General features: G+C 36.0%; 1 protein-coding gene across 1 annotated transcript in view; it reads left to right on the forward strand.

The window, feature by feature from the left end:
• The window catches only part of CFAP43 (cilia and flagella associated protein 43), a 73,617-nt gene that overhangs the window by 2,731 nt on the left and 49,562 nt on the right, over positions 1-21,324 (forward strand). Inside the window, exons 3-10 of the mRNA XM_019725074.3 lie at positions 3,146-3,242; positions 4,299-4,466; positions 6,166-6,316; positions 11,715-11,874; positions 15,122-15,189; positions 16,962-17,093; positions 19,006-19,122; positions 21,151-21,231. Coding sequence (XP_019580633.3) covers positions 3,146-3,242; positions 4,299-4,466; positions 6,166-6,316; positions 11,715-11,874; positions 15,122-15,189; positions 16,962-17,093; positions 19,006-19,122; positions 21,151-21,231 — 974 coding nt within the window. The remainder of the gene's footprint in view (positions 1-3,145; positions 3,243-4,298; positions 4,467-6,165; positions 6,317-11,714; positions 11,875-15,121; positions 15,190-16,961; positions 17,094-19,005; positions 19,123-21,150; positions 21,232-21,324) is intronic.

Here is a 21,324-nt window from a genome sequence, read left to right on the forward strand (position 1 = left end):
TGGATTGTACCTACCCTTCATCTTTAAAATTTCTCCAGCTTGGTTATTTGGCTATAGCCCTATCCAAGCAACTGAAAGGTAAACCAAACCAATAACCAACATTCATATTGAATTAAACTCTAAAGGCATTCACAATAAAATTAGGAATAAGTTATCAAAGACACCTGTTATTACCAGTATTATTTAATATCAATGTGGAAGTTCTAGCCAATGTAACAAAATATGAAACTGAGAAAAAGTATAGCTATGGGAAAAGAGAAAATGGGTAATGCAATAGTCTACTCGGACCAATAAAAAAATGCTCAATAAGATGCTGGTTTCGAAATGAATATCCACGCAATTAGAAGATTTAAATACTTAGGAATAATTCAGAGAAGAAATGTGATTGACGTCAGTGAAGAAAACTACAAAAATCACTGATTTAAAATATTTAAATATATTAGAGACATTCTCGGATGGAAAGCCTGGTTATTATAGATATATTTCTGATACTCTTCACAGAAAGTAATTCATAAGTCTACCATATGTTTTACAGAGCCAAGAAGAGTACTTAAATGAAATGATTTGAAAGTTCATCTGGAAGAACAAAAAGTAGAGAATGGGAATAATTTGAAAGAGAACAGTGGCAAGGCAAGAGGGCTTTTTTACCATGAGGATGCTATAGTAATTAAGAGTGTGGTATTGATGCAGGGATCACAGGATCAGTGAAAGAGTTGCAGACTGGGGACAGATTCTAGAATATACTGGGGATGCCAAAAAAATGTGGGCACATGACTTATATTCATCTTTTGTTATTGGTTTATATCAAGTATTACAATTTTGATACAGTTTTTTCCTTTCTTAAAATGTATACATTTTTTTGGTCCCTCTTATTATAAAGCTAAGTACATGATAAAAGACACTCCTACACACAAAAAAAAATAGATGATATGGATTATTCAACAGTGGTGTTAGGAGAACTATTTGAACAGAAGTATCAAATTAGGTACCCATAGTATACATCAAAACATGTATCAGCCGAAAATAAGAGTTCCATATCAACAACAAACCCATTGAAAAGTAGAAGAAAATATGGTAGAAAATTGAAATGATTTTTGGATGAGGAAGAACTTTTCATAGAAAGGAAAAAATTAAAAATAGAAAGATTGACAGATTAGATACAAATTTAAAACTTAAGGAACATCAAAAGTACCATGAAAACTTAAAAGGCAAATAAACTGAGGAAAATATTTGGAATGACTATGATCAAATATTTTCAGAGCATTTATGAAACAATTAGAAAAAAGACAAATATCCCATTAGAATAATGGAAAAGGAACTTGCCCACACCACAAAATACATATTTTTTTCTTTAACTGTAACTTTACTTTTTCTGGCTATAATAATCATGGATTAAATATACATAATTCATTTTAAAAAATGAAACTTGGATCATACATAGTATTACTCCTATTAGTTTGTTGTTGTTGCATGTTATTGAGCATTTTATAATGAATTCTTTGAAAATGTGAATTTTAATGTTTGCATAATCACTTGATGGGATATTTTAACTTATTTAACCATATTCATGGTTTTGGAAATTGTAGGTTGTTTTCAGTCTTTTGCTACGATGACAGTGCAACTCCTTTGCACACAAACCTTTGACCATATTTCTGATTACTTCCTTAAAAGTGAATTCTAGGTCTTGAAGTGGGTTTGACTGAGTCCGATAGAGTAAATATTTACTTCCCAGAATGATTGTATCAATTTATACTCCCACCTTTAGCAAAAAAGTGCTACCAATTTCACTGCACTCTGCCTATCAAGTATCGGCTTTAAAAAAACAAAGTGACCTTAATAAGCAGAAAAAAATCTCATCTTGGTTTAAATGACACTTTTTAAAATGACTATTGAAATAAAACATTTTTGATGTTTAAAAAAATACAGACTTTTTGTTTGTTTGTTTGTTTGTTTGTTTGTTGGTAGATCAGACTATGCTAAATAAATTCAATAAGTGACCAAGTTTAGCATTATATTGTGGTCAATTAAAGTGAGAAGGGTAAAAAAGCAGGAAACAGAGCCATTAAAAATACACAGAAGCAGCAATAAGGACATGAATGTAACAAAGACAGGCGTAGGACAAGGCAAAGAGCAGCAGATAAAGGAGAAGGGAAACCAGAGCCTCACATGCAGGGAGGCAGAAGCAGACACTTCCGTTTTAGCATCCTCATGATACACGTTTTAAACACACTGTTGCTAAGACTTTTAAAGTCATGTTTCATTTCTTCAACTCTGGTACGAATGAGAATAGAGCTTTTTGTAGTGCTTCTAAGACTGGAGGATATTAAGCGAAGGGCCAGATATGGCCTAAGGTATAGAGATATGGAAGTAAGCTATTAGGTTGGTGCAAAAGTAATTGCGGTTTAAAAGGTTAAAAACAATTGCATTCATTATTGTTCAGCTTCAGCTTCAGGTGTACAATGCACTGATCAGGCATCTCAACTACAAGTTTGTGTGTGTGTGTGTGTGTGTGTGTGTGTGTGTGTGTACTTACAAGAAGCGAAGTACAGCATTAGGAATAGAGACAGTGGAAATGTAATGTCTCTGTGCAATTTCAGAGGGATAGTGGATGGGGGCAGAGGGTTTCACACAGTGTGAGGGATATAAAAGATAAACATCTAAGTATTACTTTGTCTTGTGCACCTGAAACTAATAAAAAAAATTCTAAAAAAAAAAAAAAACAATTGCAAAAACCGCAATTACTTTTACACCAACCTAATAGAACTATTACATCTCCCCCAAGGTATTTAAAGTTGTTTGAATAACTTCTAATTACAATGTTCCACATATTTATGGACTGTTTTATGGATCTTGGGTCATTTCAAATCACATTGGGATATACATGGTGCAGTGTGCTCAGTTGCACCTTGAAGTCTCGAGAAGGTGAATTCATAGTCTTAATTCTCTCTAATATCTTTTAAAAATGGATCTTAACTTTGCTCTTAACTTTCTGTTCAAAATGTTAGAAATCAGCCAGGAGATCTTATTTAAAGAGTTAAATGTTTTTGGATTACGTGAAAATTGTTAGAAAAGGGAAATGAACTATAGACTATAGTTAATCTCAGAATATGATCATTAGTTCCTTGTAATGGATTTTATATTTTAGGCAATGTTCTTCTGGACTACACTTTACTTTCGTTCAGTTACTGTGGCACCTACCTGGCTAGTTACTCCTCTCTTCCTGAGTTTGAATTCGCCGTGTGGTAAGTTCTAGCATTCTGCAGAATTCCTTTCATTTGGGTTACATTTCACTTGTTATAGGAATTTACATAATACCTTTACATTGGGTTACTTGTCCGTCTGGATTTTATCACAGGACATATCCATGAAAAATCTGAAACAAAAAAAATGGAAAGAATAAAAGCCCTAATCATAACATTTAATATAGTTACTAGTCGTAGGCATAAAATTTGGTAGGGCAAAAGCTAAATGAGACCTAAATTAACTATCATCTTTCTCTTTTTATTGACGTATTATAGTAATTGTTTCCTTGTCAGGTAAAGAAAACATTTGTAAGTTTCATCTTTTAAAAAAAGTAATGGTACCTTTGAGTCATTTGCATATTTCCCACTAATGTTAAAGTTAAGATGGTCTCTATATTAGAACTCAGTTTGAAGTAGTTGTTTTTAGAGACATTGGAACAATTATATGTTCAGAGAGTGGAACATTGTACCACCTTTTCCAGCTGTACAGGAAGTACCTGTGCATAAGACACATCTGGGTCATTCCATGTGGCCAGCTTCAAAGCTGCACTCACGCTTTCATCCATAGTATAAACTTCAGGGGAGCCTTGTTAAGGGGAAGTGCCAAATGTTCCAGAAATGATTGAGGAAACGCCTTACATATCAGTAGATGATCAACTGGCATCAACGTGTACAGTACAGCCAAGATCTCTGGAGTCCTCATATGTAGAAACTTAGACACCTACACTTACTTTTCAGCAAGTGCGACGATATATTCCATTTTCTCAATTTGGGTGAGTTAAATACAGATTTAATAAGGAAGGTTAAAATAGCCTTGGCAGCATATGACCGAATGATGTTTAAAAAATAATTGTTTTACTTTCTTAGGTACAGTATAATGATAAGCATGATTATTTATAAATCTGATATTAATGTCATAGTTGTTGTGTATAATAATGTCATAATGTATAATAAATTAAGTCTCAATTTATGTAAATTGTTTTCAGATAATTAAATATTCTCAAGATAATGAAATTCAAATGAATTATTTTTCACCAAATGCAATTTTTCTCTAAGGAACTGGGAATCGAATGTCATTTTGTGCAAGAAGTCACAACTCGGTGTGGATGTGAGCCAGATGACTTTTAACCCCATGAACTGGCACCAGCTGTGCTTGTCAAGTCCAAGTTCAGTGACTATGTGGACCGTGGAAAGAAGTAACGAGGAACATTATCTCAAAGCAAAGTAAGAGACTTCATTACAACACAGTAAAGTGGTGGTCTATATTTGCATTCATGTAATGTGATTGGATCAATTTGATGAATTAAATGGTTTTATACATACATTTTAAGTTATAATATCTTTCTATATATATAAAATGACCTTGGAGTGGTTGCATTTCAAAAAGATTCTCTATGACTTGATTTCCCAATGAGTTTCTTGTAAATATCAAGTCCTCCTAGAATTTTTTCCAGCATGATTTAATTTTCCAAAATTTTATTTGTGCTTACTGTTTCAAAACATGCCTGTTGTATAAAAAGAATGGTTATGACCTTTTGCTCCTATTACTTTGCTGTCCAACTGGAATTTCAAACATAAGAAACGTTTAGCTATGGAGATTGTATACATAGATTACATACCTTCAGCCACATTATCTACAAACAAAAGGGTAGTTGCGTACAGTAAAGTCATGGGAGTTACCTATTTAAATAGAACTGGGTCAAAGAGAAATACTGTGACCAATGTCCTGGTAATGGCTGATGATAATGGTATTTTTGTTGAAAAGAGTTCAAAGACTCGAGATGCCCCTGAACTGACCATACTCCCTCAAGTCAAAGACTAAAGAGATGTTGGCCATGTACATCCATGAAATTGCAATTTTTGACAAATTACCTTCTTAAGAGAAATGTAAAGCTTGTAAATCAAGTTTTGTAAATGCAGAACCCCGAGAGAGGGCACTTCTTTCTCCTCAGTACTCGTTATGTCTCAATTTCATTTCTACAAGCACCCTTTGAATAGCCACATCTGGCTCTAAGCAGAGTTGACAACCCTGTAGGCCATGACTCGAGCAGATCTTTGCCAGGACAGGCAAGTAATTTATCATACGCTTCTCTATTTTTGCTTCCCTTGGATATTCTCTTCTAGTTCTGAATGCTGAGTTGTGGTTTTTCTATAAGCAAAGTGAGTGGATTTCCGGTTCAGAATGCAAACAGAATACTTAAGCTTCATATTTGAGTAGTAGGTACTGTTTTACATGATCATTTTGCAAAATTATTCATCATTTATTAAACATAACCAAGGAGGTTTTGAATTTAATGCATGAAGCCATGAATTCTCTAAACTCATCTTGATAGCCATATTATGGATTAAAAGTAGATACATGGTAAATTTGAAAATGAATTCTTGATACCAGGGGTCACAAAGGTAGCTGAATACAACCTACATATATGTTCATTTTGGCCCATAGTATTTTTTACTTGAATTGATTGCCAACATAGTAAACTTGAGAGATCTTCATAAATATCCAGATTATGATATTCTCTTGAAATTTTGGAACCAAAATTTTTCACATGTGAGCAAACACCCTCGTGGCTGGAGCAGAGTGGTGCCTGCCACTTTTAGGAGGAAAAACAATTTCACATTTGCCACAATTGCCACATTGCCACACTTCACCTGCCTGACCCTGTCAACGTTCAAATTTACAATCCTGCTTTAGATGTTAACTTTGGAAAATTTTGAAAATCCCTATGTATTTAACTTTTAACTGTGCATTACTTCTCCTTTTATGATATATATTTTAAAATCTATTTGACTTTTATCTGTTTTATTTTGTTTCTTTTTTTATGTTATAACACCTCTCCACCTTGCTCACCAACAATATACAGCAGTTACATTAATGACGAGTTTCTGCTGATCTCATTATTCCGTTTCTTTTTTTCTACAGGTCAATAAAACTACCTATGGACGATGGGTCAATTTTTGATGAAAAGGACTTAATTTTCCCCAGCTCGTTGCCAAAGGATCTTATCTACGGACCTGTGCTCCCACTGTCAGCCATTGCTGGGCTAGTAGGCAAAGAGGCAGAAACTTTCAGGGTAATTATCTGGCACCTCGTCCTGTTTACCTTCCCTTATCCTGCATGAGACCTGCAGGATAGAGAGGATCATCCTGGTTTTTAATACAGATTCGCCCTGGAGACCACAAGAGATGAAGACTCTGGAGTTTCGAGTTTGGGTGACTGGGAAAATGGTGCATTGCTGACTGGAACAGGGAGCCCAGATGTGATTTCAAGTTGGACACACTGAATTTGGGATGTGGGGAACGCATCCAGGTGGAGATGCCAGGTGGAAGTTGGCAAAGTGGACCTAATGTTAGAGAGAAGTCAGGGCTGGAGACACACAGATGTCAGTCATTCCCACAGAAGGGCCAGTGGAAGCACTGAGGGGAGGCTTGTGGTGAAAAGGAGAGAAAGTGTGTCAGGGAAGTGAGCCAGAGAGGAAACTGAGAGCCAAGAGTTAGGAGGAAGAAGGGGAGTCTGAGAAGGAACAGTCACAGAAGTAGGAGCAAATCAAGGAGAGAACAAGGCTATGGAAAACAGTGGAAGGAAGTTTCAAAAAGGAGTTTGTCAACATTTGCACATTCATTCTTTCATTCATGCAATAGATTTATCAAGTTCCTTCTATGTAGTAGGAGCAGTTGTGGGCAGTGGGGTGATAGGGTGACCAACCAGGCATAATAATCCCTGCCTCAGAGCTTACATTCTAACAGGAAGACAGAGCAACAACACCAAAGGAAAGAAATGCATTGAATCATTGTAAAATGTGATAATTACTATAACAGGATAAATGAGGGATGAGGTGATGACAAGATTAACATGCTGGTGAAGGAAGGCCTCTGAGGAGATGACGCTTAACCTGAGACTTAAGGACTAGGAGGTGTTACTCATGCTACAGGGTAGAGTGTTTAGGCAGAGGGGGAATTGCATGTGCAAAGGTCCTGGGGGAAGAAAAGTTCAGTATGTTTGAGGAGCTGAGAAAAGGCCTGTGTAGCTAGAGCACAGAAAAGGGGGGAGTCAGGGGTTGTGAGGTGCAGGTAATGTTCAAGAGGGAGGCAGGGAGCAGAAGTAGCACATGCAGGGCCTTTGAGATGAAGGTAAGGAGCTTGATTCTAAGCCTCTCCAACCTGTATTATGCTAATGCTTGTGTTAAAGCTCCAAGCTGAGGATAAAAGAGATAAAGGTTCCCAAATGTTTTTGACCACTGCAGAGAATTAAGCTGTAGATGGTCAAAATAATTCAATGTGGTAAGTAGTTTATTAAAAAAATCTCTGGCAAGCAAGAGAAATGGTTGTATGCTTTGTGTTTTCTCTAAATCAGGGGTGTCCAAACTTTTTCAACGTTTTTTTACCAAGGGCCATATGCGGTAAAATACACAAACAGCCGGGCCACTCACTCGAGGTGAAGTGCTGAAGTGTGTATTGCCTCACCTGGTTTATTTAAGTAAACTAAATATATTTTTGGAATTTGCTGCAGGCCAATTAACAATGGATCGCGGGCCGCAGTTGGCCTGCAGGCTGCAGTTTGGACACCCTGCTCTAAAGGATGACACTTGCTTTTTAAATTACAGAAAATGACTAATTCCTTTTAATAGCACAGATCTTGCCTTGGAAATACAACCACACTCAGCCACAGTGGGGCAGCAAAGTAAACACAAATAGATCAAACATCAGGGTTTACAACTTGAAAAAATGTTTTTCTATATTTAGTATATGATGGTTAGGACCCCAAATTTTCAACTATCTCAAATCTTTTTCTGTAGTAAATCTCTGTAGGAACCCTCATCTTTCACATTTTGCACCAGCATGATAAACCCTACATAAAACACTTAAAATTCAGGCAATTGTCCTTATGATTTGAAAAATGCTATGAAATGCCTTTCTTAAATACTTAAATATGGAGTTACCATTTTTAAAAATGCTCATAATTAAACAGATATCTTTATTTCCTAGCACTTTTGTACTCAGTGCATTTAAACCTTTTTCTGAAAACAAATTTAGTGTTAAAGTTTGACATCTCTAAATCATACAAGGAGTATTAATAAAGCCATATATACACTTTGCGTTTAAATTAGAAATTAAATTTCCCAGTATTTATTTTTTCATTTTATAGGTAAAGAAGGTGAGAAAAATGGCTAAAGCACTAATTAATGTTTGTACAATGAGTGAGAGCATAACCAAAAAATAGATTTCAAATGTCTTGATTCTGCATCTTCCTTTGAATAGCATTTTTTGTGACTGAGGTACCAAAGGCAAAGAAATTAGTAATGACTTGATCTATATAAGAGTCTTAAAAATTGACCAGCTGTGGACTTTTACAAAATGACAAACATTAAATACTCCCATATCTCTCTTGTAGCTAACACTAGAAAGGCATAAATAGGCCTGTGTCACATTACCCAACTTATTTAGGGCATTAGAAAGGGAATCTAGTAGTAGCATGAGGGAAATCAAAGGCAGATGTTATCTGGCCAGAAATTGGATCCAAGACAATGAATTTAATCTCAGGTATCCAGTTTCTTTTTTCCATCTACCTTTTTTCTTTCCTTGAAAAAAAAAGCAACAAGTTGTTAAATACGAATCTCTTTTATAAACTCAAGTATTCTGAAACATATTTATGTGTTTATATTTTCTAAAGCAATATTAAGTTGGACTCACATGTTTCATGTTTGGTCTTCAAGTGACCAAAATGTTTGGTTTATGATTCCAGAGGACTGAACAAGGAGATGGTGTTACCAACAAATATTTTTAAATATTGTTGGCACCTTTTCTTTTACAATTCTCAAGTTTTTTTTAGAATTAAAAAGCACAGAACATATTTATTGATGAAAGGAAGTAATAGGAAGCACAGGTTTACCCTGAAGTAAAAAAAAAGCCATGGGGTGACCGGTTAGCTCAGTTGGTTAGAGCATGGTGCTGGTAGCACCAAGGTTGCCGGTTCGATCCCCACATGGGCCACTGTGAGCTGTGCCTTCCTCAAAAAAGAAAAAAAAAAAGCCACATACAATACTAGTTTAACATTCTAAGGTCATAAAATTCCAATTTTTAATCCTCACTTTCTGTTGCATATGCAGATTCACTGGTGTGAGAACCATATGTGTGTGTTTTTAAGATTTTGAGCCCATTGCTATCTCAGGAAGAATCTGTTCCTCTGTGATTTATAGTCTAAGGATATATGTCCTCAAGACAGCCCAAGAAACTTTTAAACAATGGTGATTAATTCACGGTGTTCAGTGAGTAATTCTTTTCTATGAGTTAGGTCTCAGACACCACAAAAACGTCATTAATTAGCAGCAGTTTAATCCATTTGAGTAGTTTTGTCCCTTTTTTTTGGTTTACTGGGTGGCCACATTGTTATTCAAATATGTATTTTCTAACAATCCAAGGGTATGAGGACATGAAAAAGACCAACTATACAAAGTTAACCTATCCTTTTCAAAATTATCGTGATGATTGCTCCTATGTATGATTTCTGTCTTAGTCATGTTTTAAGGTCCATCCCAAATGATAATTCTCTGTACTTCCTTCACTCCACCAAGAAGAACCAATTGCTTTCTTATGCTCGTGCCCATAATATTTAAACACTCCTCTACTCTAACCTACCATGTTTTTTGATTCTGGTATTTGTTGATATTACTTCTTCCTTCAATTGGCGACTGTCGTACTGAGAAGAAGAATTCCTTAGGACTTGGCACAACACTCAATAAATGTTTGTTGAAAATCAATTATGCAACAAATTTATATCAGTTGAGAATCTAGCAGAATTAGTTACTTTAGCAGTTTCAAACCTGCTGTACATTGAAACCACACCTTTTCTAAATTAAAAGAGGAGTATATAATATACATATTATTCAATCAGTTGAGTATGTTTAGAAAGCTGGCTTGCATACATTGGGAAGTTTTGAATGGAAAAATCACTGTCTATATGGTGTGAAGTATTCCCCAACTGTGGAACCACTTTCAACTTACCCTGCTTTATTTTTCTCTACAGCACTTTTCAATGCATATCATTCTATATATGTTACTTCTTAACTTATTTTTACTCTGTTTCCACTCATCAGGATGTAAGCCCTATGAGGGCAGGGATTTTTTTGTGTTTTGCCCACTGCCACATTCCTGTGCCTAGAGCAGTGCCTGGAATGTAATAAGTATCCAATAAATACTTGTTAGACGCATGAATATATGAAAAATAAACATAGAACTCGCAAGGAATTTAACAATTCTGGTAGTTTGCCCAAAGGCTTATTAAAAATGTTGTCTGTTCCTGTGGGTATAAGGATGCCTAAAGAAAACAAAGACATTATGTTGTAGCTAATGCAATTCTAAATAATATTAATAGCATAGCATAACAAGAAGCTCACATATTCCTAAACATTGTGTTCTCAATACAAATTAAACAAACAAATGTAAGTTAGTATGTTTAACTTGTTTAAATAGAAAGAAAGAAGTGCCATATTACCGTATCCTGAATTCAGAATCTTAAAACGGTGCTGGGATGGGGGGACGGGGCATGCCCAGAATAACTGTCACAGCTATCTTGACCTTGAGGAAGGAGAGCAGGTGGCCCTAGGCTTACAAGAAGGCCTACTCTGTGCTGACACAAACATTTACAGCTGCAGGGACATCATTCTGAGTATTACTGCCTAAAGCAGCAATCAACAAACTACGATGGCCCCAAACTAAGAATGTTTTCTATACTTTTTAAAGGGTTGTTAAAAAAAAAAAAAAAAAAGGATATGTGACAGAGATCTTTGTGGTGTTCAAAGCCTGAAATGTTCACTCCTTCGTCCTTTACAGGATTTGCCTTAGATCTTTGGTCCATATTATTTTCAGTCCTCAAAGCCAGCTTTTCTTCTACATACGTCCCATAAATTTTTCTTTGAGTTTTCCAGGGAATCAAAGTCATGTAGGAGGTCTCATGAACCAAATTAGAAAGGCCACCAGAAACAGACAAGAGCCCCTCTTCTCATTCCCCATGAAAGCTAACTAAGCAGAGAATCTAGGCCAATCTCTCCATAGCCACTGCAGGAAAAGCACATCCATGCCCCCTGCAGAACGAGGAGGGAGAAATGGTGACAAAAGTCTTCCTCAGAAAGGGTGATTGTAGCTAGACAATAGCTTTCTTAGATTCAAGATACAAAAACAGTCCACCAAGAAACAGTGTAGAAGATATTACTCAAAACTTTCACAAAAATCTGTGACGCTAGAATTCTGAATGTGTTGGCAAATATGACTTATTTTTCTTTCCTAGTAAATTAAAATGTAGTGAGAGAACTGGAGGAAGGAAGGAAGTTCCCTTAGCTCTTGGCAAATGTACCAATAAATATATGTATGTCCATATTTATTTGATTCCTGTTGGAAATTGTTTTAATGGGTATTTCTCTGGCTCTTGTGCCATGACTGTTGTCTTAACACAAGATTTCTAATCTTTCCCTGAAGCCCAAAGATGATCTATATCCTTTGCTTCACCCAACTATGCACTGCTGGACTCCAACAAATGACCTGTATGTTGGCTGTGAAGAGGGTCATCTTTTAGTGATTAACGGAGAAAACTGGAAGGTGACTATACTTAATAAGATAGAAGACAGACTCCCAATGGGTAAGAACCTGTTTTGTTTCGTATTTCTAAAAGTGTAGCCATTGGTGATGGTTTTTTATTCGAAGATGGAAGTTTTGTTTCCAATTTTCCTTTTTTAGAGACAGCTTTAATTCCTCCTTCTCCTTACTCCTGTAGTTAGTTACCAAGTCTTATTCCTTTTAACTAGCTAATGTTTATTAAATGTTCTATGCTCTAGGCATTCTGCTATCACTCAAAATGGCAGATTTCATGTAATTCTCAAAAAAACTTTACAGAGATACATTTTTATCTCCATGATATAGATGAGGAAATGGAGGCATTGAGAGATTAACAAATATGCCTGAATTCACAAAACTGGTAAACCGTGGAGCTGATACCTGAATCTGGTCAACAAGACTTCAGAGTCCAAATTCTTAGCTACTATGTTCTATCCTTTCCCCTACATATGCCTGTTTTGTTTAATAAGCTAATCATGTTCTTTCCTGCCCTCTCCCCCTCTCCACCCCCTTCTCTATAATGGTCTTCTCTTTTAAATCCAACTGCCATCTTGAAAATTACCTTTATGTTGAGTGGTTAAAATTCATAAGAAAACCTATCTATTCTCTTTAGGTCTGGTGTCCATTCCTGGTCCCATCAGCTCTGGCCGAGTTGGGCCTCAGTCACAGAAGGGTGTAGGTATAGACTCTTCGAGAAGGGAGCATTGCCAGGGCAAGCTCCCCAAACCTGTCCAATGCACCCTCTATTCCACTTGCTCTTATTATTTCACACCTTGATTTTTGCAGCAACTTAGGACTGACTTCATTGACCTTAATCTACAAACTGACCCAAACCAGGCAGCTCATCCCTGCCAGACTGCCCTTTTTGAAGACCATTTTCAACATGTTATTCAAGGACTGCTCTGCCTTGATTTTAAGCTCTCTCTAGTCTGACCCTACCAGCTCCATTGGTATTAGTTCCTACTATTCCCAAGTGTGAATTTTCTGTCTAGCCAGTCAGTTCTTCCATCTCATTTCACAGACATGCCTCCTAGCTAATTCCTGTGGCACTTTGCTGTCTGAATCTTCCAGTTCCCAGCTCAAACACCACATCCTACAGCAAGTTTTCCCAACTGCAGGGTCCTTCATCTACTCCCTCTCCCCTTCCTTGATTCACACTTCACTGATAAACGTGAGACCACAAGGTTTGACTTTCCTCCCTCAGCCCCACTCTTCCCTTTGCTCTCATTTGTACCCTCCAGGCTTAGTTTGCTCTCTAATCTCTCATCCACAAAGCCATCCTACCTATCTCTAAAATGTAAGCCTATTTTCTGGCCTGCTTTTCCAGTGTCACCTCCTCCCACTTGAGCCTTTTTAGAAGTCCTCATCTTTCCTGTGCTCTCCCCCAGTTCTGCCTGCTGCCATTTCCAATTACCTTTGTCTGGGATGGCCTCTCTTTCTTGTCTACCTGGTGAAATTGTCCTCTGTCAAGCCTTCCCTGTCCTCACCCCAACCTTCAGGCACAGTTGGGTGCCCCTGTCTGGGGATCCTTCAGACTCACTGCTTTGTTACAGCCTCATCCTGTGCTATGACAGTGCCCCAGTGCATGTCTGTCTTGCCATAGTCATCAAGTCTTGGAAGTCAGGCACTGGGTTTTACTCATTCTTTGGTTCCTAAATGTAATCCCAGAGATTACTGCAGAGTAAGTTAGCACCTACATGTGTTTGTAAAATGAATTATCAAGCAGTGTTTCTCGTCTCCAAACTCCTAGCACACTTGTAATATGCTATACACAATTTAGGATTTAATCATGTGTAGTCTTATATTGTTCACTATTTCCTTCCTGTATATTGTTTCTAATAATTTTCATGGCTTATCATAAATGCTTTGGAGTAGACATTTATCTAGCCTCTGTAATGTGGAAAACACTGAGCAAGGTGCTCCAGAGTTGACATAGATGGCAAATATATAATCTCATAATCTCTGCCCTCCAGGGGGTTATGTTATTAAAGAGAATACGACAGCTAGTCATGTAATTCCAGCCAGGTAGGGTTAGGATCATTTCACTGAGGGAGAACGTCACAAAGTGCTGTGGGAATTCAGAGGCGGGAAACAGGCCAAATGAAGGTTTGTTAAGTCATTTTGAAGGTGGCATTTGAAATGGCCTTGAAGGATGGTTTTGCAGGCAGGGTAGGTGGACTTTTGGGCAATGATATCTGTGTAGACAAAACAAACGTGGGGAAGGTGGAGACACAAGAAGTGGTCCAATTTGTCTGGAGCATCAAGTTTTACACAGGTGTAGCGGGGAATGAAGGGACGTCGATGCTATAGCTAACCTTGTATGTCCAGCCAAGGTGTATATACTTAATATATACACCTATACTTAATTCAGCTGATAGTGGGCAGACATCAAAAACTCCTGAATACCGATGTACCCTAACTTGAACTGTGCTTGGGGAGATTAATTTAGCCATCATTCAGGAAAGGACAATCCTCGAAGCTTGGGGTTATCCTCTAGGCAGCAGGCACCTAGACTTGGGGAGGAGTCATGAGAAGCTGGGCTCCAGTGGTGGTTGGATTGGGAAAAACGGGACGGCTGGGAAGTATATCGTCCTTGAAAGAAAGGACAGTATGCTTCTTAGCATCTGGCAAAATGCCCAACATGTAATATGCAGTAAACAAATAATTTGATGGATGCCATCTGAGCTTTTGATCTTGTAGTTCTCATGGTTTATCTATATAACAAATAATATGCTTTTATTTTCCACCAAGGAAAATATTTTATTTATAATTAACATATAAGGGCAATATATGTTACAACATCCAAAGGCAATATTTTATTAATAACAAATGCTCTAAGAGAACTTTTTACTTTCTTTTATCCACTGAGCTTTATTTACTAAGGTATAAATTTACATACCATAAAATGTACAAGTCCTAAGTGTACAGCTTGATGATAAGAATATAGTTTCTTTTTTTCTGGCCTCTTAAACTCTCTGACAATGCTTTCCTAAAAAAGAAAAAATATTTACTAAATAATCCTACGATATTATATAGATCTGATGATACCAACCTTAAAAAAACTCATGTGATTTTCATCAGTAATCATTACTAAGCAGTTTTTATTATTCATTGTTTGGGAGGTAGAGCACATATTCTAATATGAAGTTGATTTTTAGAAAAAAAGTTTACAAAGAAATAAATAGTCCTAGGAAAGCAAATGAAATTAATTGCCTTGTATTGTACTTTTAATTATGTGTCAACTGTTTTATCTTGTTTTCCTTTTCCAAAAGATGAAAGAAATTTTATCAGTCCAGCCACCTTGGCATATCAGAAGGGAGGCGTCCTTGCTTCTGGAATTGTAATGTATTTTTTTTTTTCAAAATTAATTGCTTTTAAGAAAATATACAGTTTCCTTTTGCTGCCATTTATTACTATGAGCCATAATTTGGGATGTCAGATTCTATCAGATTATTAACTGAAATTGTGTCCTCTTTGGATGCTATTATAAAACGTTTTATTATGAAGAATTTCAAATATATACAAAAGTAGCATCACAGTATAATAAACTACCATATATCTATCTTATTACAAATAGGCAAAATAAAATTTTAAAAATCCATGTCCCCTCCTCCCCCCAAAAAAAACCTCCTAATATATGTCACCCAATTCCATGCCTGTTTGTGCACTTAATATATTAGGTTGTCAGGCACAAATGTAACCTTTTGTCTAAACTTCAGCTTAGCCTCTTGTGTGTGTCCATTTCGCTTTCCTGTATCATATTGTTATTGTCTATGTCAGAATTACTATTAACAGCCTTCATTTACTTGGTGCTTGTTTTGTGCCAGGCACCACGTTAAGTGCTTTGCTTGTATTATCTTATTGTTCTTCACAACAACCCTGTCAATAGAAACTATTGATGAAGGAACCAAGTCTTACCGAGTTCATTCAGCCTCAGCACATATGAAAAGTGGTCAGACCATGTTACTTTTCCGTGCTCTGGTAATCAATGCTAAGGTTTGGAGCCAACCTAGACTAAACTCCCAGGTATACTGGGAGCTGTCCTGAGACCACTGTTAGCTTAATCTCTTCCGTTGGCACAGAATATATCCCCAAAACCCTGAGGGTACCTAGGCAGTGAGGTCAGGGTGAGAGATATAGCTCCACCAGTGAGAAGCAATCTGGAGCTCATAAACTCAACTTGTAATCCCCTACCCCTAACCTTGCAATGAATGGTACCCACCTCCTACATTTAGTCTGCACTTGTGGCCTTTTGTGACTCTTGTCCTGGTGTTTTCTTCAACTTAGTTTAAAGGAATAATTGGAGAATCTGCTCTGTTGAGGGATAGAGAGTGATGACAAGCTTAGACAAAACACCTTGCATGTTTCCCTTCCCAGGTTCCAAGTGTCTGAACCCAGCCATCTCACAAATGCCTCCTTTTAGTTATACTGGGGTCTGATCTAGAAATGATGGATGAATTTGTCCAAAGCCTCTTCATTATTGTAGAATTAACTCAAATTCCTCATGAGAGTAGTTAAATCAACCTAAATCTGGTTACAACCAAGCAATCAACTAACCAAACAACCCATTTTTATTGGACACTTGCCATGTTTCTAGCACTGTGAGAGAAACTGGACAGGAGAATACAAAGGAAACAGCACATTACCTACCTTTGGGTCATTTAAGGAGATAAGAAATGCACAAAATGATTAAAGAACATACATTAAGACTAGTGTACTTACTAAGACTAGAAGTAAGGAGACTGCCATATATGCATACAAGCCCCACAATAAACTCTGCCTCATTTGTCCTACCTCCTGTGTAATAAAGAATGTGATAAGAATATAGATGCTAGAGAAGTTCAAAGAAAGGAGAGATCAGTAAAATTTTAGGTAATTGAAAAAGATGTCACAGAGAGATAAAAATGAAACTTGACCAGGAAACATGGTTACAAGTTACCTAAATAAAAATAAGAAGACAGGAGATTCTAGATAATGTAAACATGGATGATGATTCAGAAAATAAACAGTAGGTGGCAATCAATAAGCTTTAGCTTGTCTGATGAGGGAAAGTATACTGTGCATTGACTCAGACTGATTTTCTGCATTTATTTCATTGTTTTTGGTCTCTAGGATGGCTTTGTGTATTCTTTTATTATTAAGGATTCATATTACAAAGTAGAGGATTTTCTTCAGGTTGAAGGGCCTGTGGAGCATTTGATGTTTTCTCCCAGTTACAAAAAGTTGCTGATTCAAACAGACAAGGTATGCTAGATGATGATTTCTTAATATGAAAATTTCAGATATTATTATCATTGCATGACAGGAATAAGGGTAGAATATGCTGCATAATGATATTCTACTAGTCAAGACTCTTTAAGTTGCAAATGAAAAAAAAAATTTTAAAGGCCTTAATAGCGAAGAGATTTTTGTTTGTTTGTTTGTTTGTTTGTTTGCATGTAACTGAAAGGGCAAAGAGTTGATCTGAATCCAGGGCCTCCCATAATACCACTGGCCTTGTTTTTCTACTATCTGTTGACTCTCTTTCCTCTCTGCTGCTCCCCTTCCCATGCAGCCTTTCCCCTGTAGTGTCACGAGAGCTTCCTGTAACTCAGTATATCTTTCTATCTTTTCAGTGACTCTGGTAGAAAGATATGAGATGGAAAAAATGTCCTAGAATCTAGACTCATTGTACTAAGTTGGGTCACCTCTCTCTCCATGGGTCAGTCACTATGTCCACATGGATTCTGAGCTCTGATTGGCTGGGCCTAAATCACATGCCTACCCTAGGACACTGGGTAGAGTCAACCCACCCAAACATAGACTGAGATCTAACAGCCGAGTGAGTATGTTTGAAATCCAGAGAGGAGAGAAAGTTGGGCAGAGGCAATATTTAAAGAGATATTTTTCAGAACTGATCAAAGACATGCATTTACAGATTCAAGAGGACCAGTGAATCCCAAGCAGGATTCATAAAAAGTCATCCCCACTTTGAAATTAACAAAGTGAAATTGTTGAAAACGAAAGATAAAGAGAAAATCTTAAAAGCAGTCAGAGAGGAAAAAAAGATTATTTCAAAGGAATTTCAATTTGACTAACAGCTGATTTCTATGGGGCAATAATGTGACTAAGAAATAATGACTATATCTTCCATGTAGTGCACAGATCAGCAAACTATGGCTAAATCCCCCAGTAGAATGTAAGCTCCACGAGAGCAGGGACTTTTTGTCTATTTTGTCCTCTTATGTAGCCCCAGCATCCAGAGCAATGTCTGGCACAGTGTATCCATTTAATATTTATAGAAGTAATAAATGAAAGGTAAGATCAGTAAATACCTACCAGATTTCAGACTCTACAGAATTGTATTTTTTATATAAATAAGAACAAAAAATATTCATGTTCAACTCAAATAAACTTGAAGAACTTGTGATTAGTAGAAAGCAGACTTCTTATTGCTAATTAAGTGACAGTAGCATATTATAGTTACTTGGCAGAGATGTATAAATGTATAACTTACGGGACAGATTTTTTTTATTTATTTATTTTTTTTGTGTGTGAGGTGAATTTGGGAGCTGAAAATGGTAAACAAGTCATAAAGTGACAGCTTTGGTCATACCTCCACAATTACCACAAAGGCTTATTAAAAGTTTTCATTAAAGTTTTCATCTACCATGATCTAGTATGTGATGGAATTTAACTCATCTTAACAACTTTTTCCACATTTTCCAAGTTTTTTGCATCAAATTATTTTTAAAGTCAGAAAAAAAGCTTTTTGTTATGCTTTACAACTTAAAAAACAAATGCTTGGAATTGGAGAAAAGAAGGAAGTCCTATTTATTGATTATTTTAAATGATGAATGAATCAACAACAAAAAACAAATCAAGCATCTAGATTTTAAGTTCCTCAAGGTCAGGGCCTTCCTAAATTGATCTCTAATATTCCATCACCTATCCTTATGTAGTGCTTTGCTCACAGTGGGCATTTAATAAATATTTGTTGAACTGCCCACACAACAATTGCATTAATTTTCTTTATTTCTCTTTCTTTCTTTCTTTCTTTCTTTCTTTCTTTCTCTTTCTTTCTTTCTTTCTTTCTTTCTTTCTTTCTTTCTTTCTTCTTTCTTTCTTTCTTTCTTTTTCTCTTTCTCTTTCTTTTTCTTTTTGATATGTTTAACAGGGATCTGTTTATATTTACACTTTTGGTGAGGAGCCAACCTTGAATAAAATCCTAGAGGCTTGTGATGGGAAATTTCAGTCAGTTGACTTTATCACACCTGGAAACAAATACTGCGTGGTAAGGAATATTTTATTGTTTCACAGTAAGATTTAAAGATGAGATTTTGGAAGTTCATGTGCAACCTGATGCAAATAAGAGGCAGAGGGTATTCTTGAAGATGTGGTAGAAATGCCAACCACTTTCATCATTAAATCTACTCCCCAGTTAGAATGACATCATCATATTGGGATTCCGTAACATTAGGGGTCTGCAAATGGCTAAAGTAGTTGAACTTTTAGGGGCCATCCTGTTTGTATTCACTATACAAACTTTCCAAGCCAAAACTTTAAACACATTCATTGCTAATGAGTCATCAACACTCGAACTATTAGTATTTATCCTCTTTCAGAGTGATGCAGACCTATATGAGTATCCATTAAAATTTGGGGAGTTCTAGCAAATAAAAAAAAAATATGCAGGCTATAGAATAGGTAACACATCAGGTGTCTTCCAATCTTGAGATTCTAATCATATGATTTTTCTTCCAGGTGTTCTCTGGTAAGAATTATGTCTATTCTATGGTTGTTTCAATTCAATTAAAAATACCATACAGTAGTTTCTTATTTTGGATTTAGATACTTGATCCATATTTTTATGTTACCCACTCCCTAATATTAAAAAACAAAACAAAACAGCACTTAAATTATATGACGTTGTAGTTACTTTAAGCTGCTTTCAGCCTTGATCCTGTGAAAGAGTAAAAATTATTTGTAAAAATGAACAATGTGACCTTTAGGTTTCCAGTCCAGCATATAAAGAGCTTTACAAGAAAATAACTAAACAAATTTAAAATCAACAATTCTTCTTAGATTCATCAAAGAATTAAAGTCATAGGGAAAACCTCTGGCCCCAAAATTATAGTGACAGACTGGCAGATACAGAGAATCACAGCTTTTGGAGAGATGCCCAGAAGTAGAAACCACCTCTGGAGCCAGTACCAGGGGGACTACAACTGAACAATCTGCACATCTCAGACCTTATTTAAGATGTCTCATGGAAAATCCAAAGACAAAACAGCAGGCAAATTTTTTTTAAAAAAAAAAGGATGCCAGAGGAGGCAACCAAGATGTCCTTCATTAGGAAAATAGATAAACAAACCATAGTGCATCCACACAATAAATATTATTCAGCACTAAAAAGAAATAAGATATTAAGCTATGAAAACACATAGAGGAAACTTAAATGTATTTTGCTAAGTGAAAGAAGCCAATCTGAGAAGGCTATACAATTCCCTCCATATGACCTTCTGGAAAAGGCAAAACAATGGAGACAGTAAAAAGATCAGTGGTTATCTGGGGTTCAGTGGGGAGAGGGAGGTGAGGGAGAGATGAAGAGGTGGAACACAGAAGATTTTTAAGGCGGTGAAACTATTTTGTATGATACTGTGATGGTATATACATGTCATTATACATTTATCAAAACCCATAGAATGTATAACACAAAGAGTGAACCATAATGTAAACTATGGGCTTTAGTCAATAATAATGTGTCAGTACTGGCTCATCAATTATAACAATTAACCACACTATGTCCATAATAGGGGAATTGTGGAGGAGAAGGTATGTACAACTCTGTACTTTCTGCTCAAATTTTCTGTAATCCTAAAACTGCTCTTAAAAGCAATGGCTATTAATTTTTTTTTTAATGTATTATTTTCTATTTCTAGGCTCATTCACTAGGCAATAATCCCACTGAATTTCCAAGTAACTTTTATTTCAGTTACATTACACATAAAAAATTCTTTCACTTGTTTAATTTTAATTGGTTTTTATGTCACTCAATTATATTAAAGATAATAGTTAATATTTGTTTAAATCAGAAGTATTGATGTTGAGATTGTAAAGTAATTATAATCCACACAAATAAAATGAAATTTTATACTAAATCATCTGAGTGATTGACATATTAGAAAGGGATTTTTTAAAAAAGTAAAGAAAAAAAAGAAACAAAGAGGAAAAGAAATTGGAAAAAAAAAAGGCATTTAGAACATGCTTCCATAGCAGTCTTATTTTCCATTTAGCGTTTTATTTTTCTTTTCTTTTACAGACACTCACACATTCAGGGGAAGTTTGTATTTGGAGTATGGAGGATGGTGCTTGTGTCAGCAGAATTTATCTGAAAACCTCAGTAAGTGTGCCTTATAAATGGACTTTAAAAAAATATATTGATTTCTAATCCAAACTGCTTTTTCATATTCACATGTCAATAGTCTGTGGCAAT

This window comes from Rhinolophus sinicus, chromosome 15, assembly GCF_057876585.1.
Source record: "Rhinolophus sinicus isolate RSI-liver-muscle chromosome 15, RSI-T2T, whole genome shotgun sequence".
Lineage (NCBI taxonomy): Eukaryota > Metazoa > Chordata > Mammalia > Chiroptera > Rhinolophidae > Rhinolophus > Rhinolophus sinicus.